The 9,875-nt window shown below is 46.1% G+C and overlaps 1 protein-coding gene across 1 annotated transcript in view; it reads right to left on the minus strand.

Moving 5' to 3' along the window:
• ror1 (receptor tyrosine kinase-like orphan receptor 1) overlaps positions 1–9,588 on the minus strand; it is a 113,242-nt gene extending 103,654 nt beyond the window's left edge. Inside the window, exon 1 of the mRNA XM_053430715.1 lies at positions 9,240–9,588. Coding sequence (XP_053286690.1) covers positions 9,240–9,345 — 106 coding nt within the window. The 5' untranslated portion in view covers positions 9,346–9,588. The remainder of the gene's footprint in view (positions 1–9,239) is intronic.
• Between the last annotated feature and the right edge of the window lie 287 nt (positions 9,589–9,875).

The raw sequence follows: 9,875 nt of genomic DNA on the forward strand, positions 1-9,875 counted from the left end.
ACAGAAACAGCTTTTCCCCGGGACTGAAGGAAGCTTTGAGGGTTTGCCAGAGCTCTTAGCGTCGGCTGCGCCATAATCTGCTCACCCTCACGTTATAGTTCCTGGAACAAACTTTAAAAACAGAAGAAGGAAGTAATGCCGACTTTGACCAAAGCATTACCCCGATCAATGATTTTCCCTTATGGCCGGTCAACAATACTTCTAATGCCACATGGACGGTGGTTCTGTTTCACTGGGTCGGTCCTGAACGAGACAGGTTCCTGGCCAGCAGTGGTTTGCAGGATGGCAGTTTTAGCAGTACCTCAGAATCAAGCCAGTGAGAGACCTTTAACTCCAGATTCCTCGGTCAGTGTGGTCGACTCAGGATTAGAACAGATCCAAAAGGGAATTTCCATTTAAGTCATATTTCTTCATGGTTGCCGGAGCCATTTTTCTATTCATGCTACGTCACTGTTTTATTTAAGGCTCCTGGTCCCTGAATATCATGGTCACAGTTTGCTGGTACCGTGCAGCACTGGTTTTGCTCTGGCTTGATTCTGTGTGTAGAGTCTGTGAGAGTCTGAGATCCACCGGACCCCCGGGCCGCGGAGCCACCAGTCGGAGGCAGCTCCTCTTGAGTCTTTTGTGTGGGAATCAAGTGGCTGGTTAAACACTGGCTGCTGGTTTCACTGGGCTCCCTTACACAACAAGCTGACAAAGCCTTTGGTTAAACAAACACACTAAGTCTGTGTCCACTCTCACAACGACGGATTTAAAAACAGCACTTCAGACCAAGTGTCTACACAAAGTGAACAAGGTTTTTTAAAAGGCATCATTTCCTCTCCTTTTACGGCCTCGTGTCCAGACTCGGTTCTCACATCTAAGATTTGTACATTTTGATTGGATCAGAAATACAAACGCTCCAAACAATAAATATATACAGACCAAGAATTATGATAAATTAAAAATGTTGTTGTAATTGATCTATATCTGTCAAATCTGATCAATGCTTGCAGTGGTTGCAGCATGGGAAATATAGTTCAGTTTCTGTTTATTCATAATTTAAGTCATATGCCAATTTAATTCAATCATGGTTACTTCATTTCCCTCAATTACAAACAAACACAAGCACTTGAAGGAAATTTGATTTGAAAGTATTGATGCCATGGGACTTTCTCTGGATAGGAGGTCATTTGAAAAAATTAAAAAGGAGAAATTTAACAGGAAGAGAAAGAAGCAAACAGACGAGGAAATAAGCCAAACGCACAGAAAATTCCATTTCAGAGTAAAACAACACCTCACACACACCTGCCAAGACTTTTCAGTAGAATAGAAAACACATTGCACAAACTACTGGTCGGTACCCACAGCAAACCAATTACTCTGATGGAGGCAGCAATAAATGTGAAGGCAACAATAAATTCAACATCTGCAGGAGAGCGGAGAGCGGACGTCCCACAGCTGGATGAACCAGGAATCAAACTCAATCATCTGTGGACGGACATCATCATCATCATACACACACACAGTCAGTTGTCGAAAAGGATGCTGGTCTACAAGTCCCACAGGCTTCAACCAGAATCATCCAGTCTCATGAAACATCTCCACTTTGAACCCCCCCCCCCCACCACGTTGACAACTATGAAAGGGAAAAAAAGGCTTAAACATGGAAAATCGTGTTGTTATTACTTCAGCGGATCCAAAAATTCTATTTAGGGGCCAAACCGGTCTTGTTAAACTGGCAGCTTAGGAAACTAAAACCCATTTAGAGGAAACTAATCTTCAAAAAGACAGAATTCCTCAATTTCAGGCTGAAACAGGATTAAAGTCTCTATGGTTACTGATTGTGATGACCAAGCCATAAAAATACAAAATGATGGAAAAGACACACGTGAGTCTTTCTGTTACACAATCTTTAAAATTGACTGGACAACGCAGTTATCAAACCGGAGATCTGACAAACACAAACGATAACAGAAGCTTATTTAAATATATTTAACATTTAACATATGATTTATTTTGTAGGGTTCATGTTCCATCCACCAACATGGAGGTGGTTTATGACCTATGCAGCAATCAGCCACTAGGGGGCGATCAAGACGGTTTGGCTTCACAGTCGACACACACACACACACACATTCCAAAAGGGGAAACACTGATTTTATTTAAAGTGAACACAAATCCTAAGAAGCCCCATAAAATGTAATTTCCTGCAGTTCACACATCTCCAGTTTAACTACGAGAAAGACTTTGAGTTAACACACACAAGGGAAATGTGTTATTTACACCAGTTGTGTGTGTTGGAGGAGTGAAAACTGAAAGACAGGCAGAAAAACAGGGAAGCGATCTGGTGAAGGTGAAGATGCCAAGAATAATTTTTTAGAAACCAGAAAACTGTGTAAAAACAAAACACGTGATGAAGTTCTATTAATAACAGCGGCGCGATAAGTTCCTATAAATGTCTCCTCGGGGGGGGGGGGGGGGGGGCTGATGGTGATGAACATGATTAACCAGCGGCCTTCATACACAACCCCAGTCAGGACCAGCACAGGACTGGGAGGATGAAGTAAGAGTTTCTGTGTCAGCTCGCATCACTTGTTCCAACCGAAAAACGCTGAATACTGTTAAAAAAAAACTAAACGTTACCAGTGGGAGTCGTTGGGATTGTGTCTGTAAAAAGACGGCAGGAGCTGGTGTGGTGCCACCGCCGCTCGCACTTATTGTTGAGTAAACACACAAAGTGAGGCCAAGAGCAGCATGTCAGGCTCAGCCAGGCAAGGAGAGCCAAGCGGAGGCCAGAGAGAACTGCAAGAGGCGAGAGAGGGGAGGAGACAGGGTGTGTGTGTGTGTGTGTGTGAGGGTGTGTGTGTGTGTGTGTGTGTGTGTGTGTGTGTGTGAGAGAGAGAGTGAGAGTGAGAGATTCCAGCCAAGAAAATGAGAAACCGGGCAGCGAGTGCCAGCGTTCATCTGGTGCCCGCCAGATAAGAGGAATGCCAAAGCGTCTTGATGTCATACTGGTGGTGGTGGTGGTGGTGGTGGGGGTGAGGTGACTTGTTTCTGATTTCCAGTGGGAATAGAGTGGGTCTGTGCGTTGGACTGGAAACCCACTCTGAGGGATGAATATGTGGCAAAAAAGTTTTCCAAAGAAAATACAAAATACAGGCGATTGGGATCCACAAACAGCTTGAACTCCACGGTCGTGCTTCTGGTGCTCTGAGAGTTTCTGCTCTCTACGTCGGAGTGAAGACATTTATCACACAGATCAATTCAGCTCCTCAGACGCAGTGGTTTTGGCCAAAGACTCAAATCTCTAACTTCCTTGTTAAGGGCCCATTGAAGTACAGGGTTGAACTTAGTGTGATTTGGAGGAGTATCTTCTGTCTTTTCAATTCTTCATCCAGACAAATCAGAACAAGTAGATTATTCACCATCTAAAAAAGCTTCATGGGCCATTTTTGGGGAAAAACAAATATCGAGTTACACGTTCTTAATTTTACATTTGCATTGTTCCACAGTCACATCTCCTTTTGATCCTCTTTTCTGCACTCGTCAACATAAGTGACATTACAGATCAAGATAACGTCATCAGTTCATTCTCCAGGTCGTGGTTCTGCTTGTGCCGAGCTTCACTGAACTCTGAACCAACAGGTGAGCAGCTCTGTGTGCAGCTCCCGGGTTCTGTGGGCCTGACTCCAGCAGCAGGTCTTCACTCGCTCACTCACTGCAGCTCACTTTTTAAAGTGTCAGACAGAAAAGCTGCAACCAGCCTCACCAGTGACTGAAAGAACAGCCCATTGCAAACAGGCCGGTTTAGAACAGACGCTGGATCAGTGACAAGAGAAAGGATGAACTCGCTGAAGACATGAAAACAAACACAGATTCTCTTCAGGCAGAGTTTGGACCTCAGAGCAACAAGGCCGACTGATAAGCGTCACACATTTTTTGGGGGGGTAAATAAATACTAGTATTTCTTTGGCAGTGGAGCCCATAAGGTCCGAGGTATTTAAAAAACTTCGGAGCGAGTGCAGCGTCGCACAAAGAGCTAATTGTGGGCGGGTGAAGATCAGCCCGTGTGTTTGCAGGGGGGGGGGGTTCTCAAGTCCTTAATGCTACGCAAACAGGGTTTTAAACGATTTACCCTGACACATACAGGGGAATTGAAAAAGCCATGTTTCATCCTGCCTCCTGTAAAACAGAATGTAGCATGATCTCCACTTGTTAAGCCGGAGCGGAGCGCGGTGGCGTGGAGGACGTTAGGAAACCAGTGATTTGATAAAACTGCAATGAAGAGTGGTCTCAATAAAAATGTAGAGCTCTTTAAGCCCCTGCTATCCCCCCCCCCCCCCCCCCCCCCGGTCCCCGACAGTGAACCGCGCCAAGTCCACATGGGGAAACTGATACGCAGTGTGTGTGGCTTATTCCATTAGACTCATTAAAGTGTCACTTTGTCATCAGCACACTGTTGCACTCACAGGGCCGCCGGACCACTGCAGCAAAGGAGGCATTGTGTTGCGTGTGTAAAGTACAGAGGAGAACAGCTTTTTTTTATGTGGCAGGAGTAATTTGTCTTCCAGGCGGCAGTTGAAAGACGTGGACACAGAACGTACTGAATAAAAAAAAAAAAAAAGGTAGAGTGAGACATTTCATCTGTGGTGGGACACACACATCGCGGGTCAACTGACGGAAAAGGGGGCAAAATATAATTTGAGGCTATTTTTGTAGAGTACGCTTGTAAAATGAAATTATTGCTGCCTTGCCACAGCTTGTTTCCTGACTCCCTCCAGACACAGTGTCATCTACACACGCTGCTTCTCTCAGACCTGAACCAGGGTTTTCTTGTTCCGTCTCCTAATCCACCTCCCTGAACCCTGCAGAGGTTTCTCTCCCCCTAACCCCCCCGACCTCCTGTGCAGACAGTAAATTGCAGGAAAAGGGGGTTTCACGCTCGGCTGCAGCTCGTAGTGGCAGAAACTTTATCAAACGTCTGCGACTGGGATCTGGGCGGACTGTGTTTAGCTTTTGATTAAACGCTGCCTCTCCCAGGAGCTCTGACCGCGAGGAAACAAGCGTTCTCCTCAGAGACGGGTTTTGGAGAAATAAGAGCATTTTTTTTTATTCTCGCAAAAAGGCAGGAACTTTACACTCCTCGCCATTCAGAGAAAGACGTTCTGTGACTTGGCAGCGAGTCGGGCCGCAGAGAAGGAAAACCGAAATCGAGCTTCTTCCTAAATTCTTCCGTCGACCGAGCGTTGACAACATGTTATCAAGACATTCCGGCCGGCGGCTCGATGGAAAACTGCTGCAGCCTTTTACTGTCATCTCACATCATGAGTAAACTACAGATTCTGTCGTCATCAGAGAAGCAGATGAAACTACCATCATGGAATTAGGAGTTAGAAACAACTGAATGTCAGCCAGAGAGAACATAACTCCAGTTTTTATATTCAGAAATGCACCAATTTGCCCAAATTCAAAGATATCAGTCCACTAAATATGACTTTTTTTTTAATCAAGGGTCATGAATTCCTGCTAACAATCAAAACAAACTACAATGGCATCATAACCCCCCCCCGTCAAGGCCCAGCTATTCAATCGAGCTGCACCAGTTTTCACACACTCATAGATATCAGGTCATTAAATTTGCCTGATCGGTTTCATCAAGATCCAGGAATTAAACAAAACTCTACTAAATGAAGTACTAAATAAAGTAAAAAATACATTCCTGGATCCACAGCAACCTTTCATTAGTTCTTCGGTTACCCATAATGCATCTGTTCAACAAGTAACGTAGAAATCCGTCTCTAATTTCTACTTTATCTCTTTTACAAACCAACCAAGAAACACAGCCTTCCCTGGCAGATGTAATCTACAGAAGTCCCTTTTTTTTTTTTTAAGTACTGAAAATCAGTTAATTGATAATTATCATCATTATAAAGCAAATCAGCCCCTGACTCTACATCAGTTAAACAATTAGTGTTGTAATACTCATCCAACAGTTTTTTGCCCTGTGGCAGCACTGAGTTCAGCCGGAGCCTCGGCCTCCACGTGTGCTTAATAACAAAATGGGAAGTGGGTAATTGCTGGAGCACAACGTGGTTTACGCACCAATGTTTTAAATTAGTGACATAAAACAGAGGGGGGGGGGGGGGGCGTATGATTGATGAGCGCTCCCTGATTAAATGAATGCCTGGGACTTTCTTCTCATTCCACAAACTCAAAATGGAGGCAAACTTCTCCAAAACATAACAAATAAAAAAAAAAAAAAATCAGCCCCCCCCCCCCCTTCTCCCAGAAAAGGAAAAGACCATACATCTGTTTCACACATCCACTTCCTGCCACATTCTTCTGCGTCATGCCAGGAGCCTTTAGTGATGCACAGCACTCGACGGCTGGGGGGGCTGGGGGGGGTTGAGTCTTAGACACTCGTCCATCTGAGCGGGATGCACCACTCAGACCCTGACGGAGCACCAGCGTTTCCCACAGCATCTGGATAAATCATCAATAAAGCCCAATATAGTCACACATAAAAAAGGGAGAGAATAGAGCAGCGCCGCGACGATGACACACGCTCAGCAGACTCCCTGAGAGGGCGTGGCCGATTTGAATAAATGCACACACAGACAGACAGGCAGGCAGCCATTACCTCTGACATCTCTCTCACCTCCTTGTAAACTGCTCCCTTAATACGAGTCGGAGTAAAATGCCAGAAGACGACTAACAGCACAGATAGACATCTCAGGAGCCGGGCGGAGCAGGACAGGCTCCTACACACTCGGCCGGTCGGACGGAGGAGGAGGAGAGCAGTTTTTCTTTCCAGGGGTGAAGTGCCTGCAGTGTCAACAGTGAGTCCTGCTGAAAACTACACCGAGGCAGTTCCACCCTACGTGATTTATAGCCTCGCTGAGTGTTATTAAAAGGCTAAACGCAACTCTAAACACATTTCACACAGCCGCTGCCCTGCACAGGACCTTTTATGTGCAGAGGTGAATGCCCCACATTCAGGGAACATCCACAGTTTATGTAGCGGGAAAACAGTGTTGTCAAATTATTTTTACGGACATGTCACGGACTATTAGTTTGCAGCTCAAGAGCGAAACGTTATTAGATGGATTGACTGATGGTGACTATTTTAAAAACACTCAAGCAGCTTCCATCGCATTTAAAAAAGGTGAGTTCACTTAGTGATCTGATGATGTGATGATTTAAAATCTGATTTCCACGATGCAGAAGCTGGATTAACTCTGAGTTTAACTGATTATGAAGAAACACAATAAGCAGAGATAGGTTTCTGCTAGTGGGAGAAAGAGAAATCTCATGATCACGATTCCATATCCTTGTTTAGATCACCTGACCCTCTTGCCTCGATCTGATCACTTCCTTAAACTAGACCTTCTTGTCCCTCAGTAGGAACTACCGAGGCCGAACACCCTGGATTGGGTTTAGCAAAATAGCAAGCATGTGATTTCAACTGCACTCAGTGAGCCAGTCCGGTTTCAGGCGTTGGTAAGAGACTAACATGCAGTTCCTTGAAATCCCTTTAACCTCAGATCTGCCAGGTAAACTCAAATCCCCTGTTCCTAGAAACTCTGCAGCCACGGCTCTGCGACCTCTGACCTCCTGAGTGTCCGCTCACAGACAGACCAGTAAAAACAACAGACGAGACGGCCGCGCCTTTCTGTTTCTTCCTCGCTGCGTTTGCTCAGCGGCCTCCTCAGCAGAGACCCGGCTGCATCCACTGATCACAGGGCGCAGCACTCCCCTCCAGGAGACACACAGGACTCCCACTGTCGTCCTCTGTAAACAGATCCTGGAGCTGCGTCGTTAGCGGTGAATACCAGGTAAAGATTGTGGAACCGACTGAAGAGCGACCTGATGGGAGTGATTTTCTTGTCCTTTAACGTTTTGAGGCTGAAGCTACGATTATTCTGATGTGGAGAAAAAGTCACAAACGACAATTGAGGATTATCTCCAAGAGAAAGAGACTGAGACTCTTCAGTAGATTTATAGTTTCAGTGCAAAGCAAATCAGGTTTACTGCCTGAATATCAGTATTAGCACATGAAATTTAATTTTCAGGGTAGATTTGGCTTATAAATTCCCCACTTCAATATTTCCAGATATGAATTGGCTGCAGAAGCTGGGGCTTAGCTCTCCTCCACTCCGTATTTAATCATGAAAGTCCATTTGAAGAAGTTATAGCAAATTCATCCTGTTAAGCAACGTGGATTAACATTCCTCAACCTCACTGGGAACAAAAAAGAGAGGCCTGGAGATAGAGGGAAGAAAGAGAAGGCGATCGGAGAAGTGCTTTAAGTTCAGCGCCGCGTATATATTGTGACCCACTGCTGTAAATAACACACTGAAAAGCATTTTAGGGAGGACAGAGAGAATCCAAACAAACCCGAGAAAAAGCCCTGTGAGGACGATTCATCATCTGGGACGAGGGGATCGTTTCATCCTCGTTCAGAAGCCACAGGACGACGGGAGAGAACGTTTCTTCTCCATAAACAACTCATCCAAACTGGACTCAATCATACTTGTGTAAAAAAGCCGAGTTCCATTCAGCACCAGGAAGCCCGCTCCCTCAGATGTGGAGGCAGACACTCAGAACATGTAAGGGGGGGGGGGGGGGGGGGGTGTAGTTCAGTAGTTTGTTGAAATAAGGAAACTTTTAGCTTCAGATAATAAAGTGAGAATTTGTGGAAGAAGCCAGGCAGGCTCTTTCTTTAGAGGTCAAACATCTTAATTCTCTTGTCATTGGCTCCAAACAGGCACTAAAGCAGCCAAGCCCCTCCAGGGCCCTTATGGATCCCTTATCTCTAAATGTGTTGGGGGCCACAATGGATATCCAGCTGACTGCTTAAGAGCCCCCCCATTGTCTGCCAACGGAGTCGAGTCCTTCCTCGTGCAGAGGTCTCAGAATGACAATGGGACGTTAATCTAAAAACCAAAGAGCATTAACATGAGAGAGGAGCCTGGCTGATGGTAAACAGCGCAGCTTTACATCGATGGAGGACAATTATGAGAAGCTTCCAGCAGCGTAAAAACAAATAGAAGGTCGCCCCCTGAAAACACAGATCCTCCATGAGCGCGGTGATGGATGACTCAAACTTTCTTTATGGTGCGTAAAAGTCCCCGCAGTGGATTTACGCACGAGGAGATGAAGGGCAGAAAGTGAGGAGAGGAGCAAGGGGGTTGGGGGGAGAGAGGGGAATGGATTTCTGAGGTGGAGGGAAGAGGAAGAGAAGAAGTGAGACTCACCAGACGCGCTCAGGTCCAGGACGCAGTGGAGGAGCAGGACGATCCAGAGCGCGCAGCCGGGACATCTCCCCAGACGCTGGCACGCCGCTGCCCGAGTCGGGTACATTCCTCCGGCTCTGTGTTAAAACCTCCAGCCGCTCTTCACATCCACAGCTCGACCTGATTCAAGTTGTCGAGCTCCTCCAAGATTCAAACAAATCCCTACGAGTCTGAGCAGGGGGAACGTGTGCGTCCAAATAAAAAAAAAGACGCACACTCCGTGTAGAAAACACTGCAGGAGTGTGGAGAGGAAAGTTGTCTCCGTCTGTCCTCGGTTGTCTCTTCCCTCCTCACTGGAGCCCAGCTCACTTTCCCCCTCGTCTCTCTCTCTCTCTCTCTCTCTCTCCCTCCCTCTCCCTCTCTCTCTCTCAATCCTTCACTTCCACTGAGGAGAGACTCGTTTCCACAGGAGCCACATGGCTCTCATTAGCCGCGTGTCGCCCCCACGTGTTCAATACAGGAACTGTCGGTGGGGTGGACACTTCGATGAGCTACAGCAGTGCCTGATCTAAACCTGCACGTTTGGATTGGACTGATCTCTGGAGTGTACTTTATAATTAATCCTCTCCATTAGTGGGTCCTCCTCAAACAATAACC

This window comes from Pleuronectes platessa, chromosome 9 (assembly GCF_947347685.1).
Source record: "Pleuronectes platessa chromosome 9, fPlePla1.1, whole genome shotgun sequence".
Lineage (NCBI taxonomy): Eukaryota > Metazoa > Chordata > Actinopteri > Pleuronectiformes > Pleuronectidae > Pleuronectes > Pleuronectes platessa.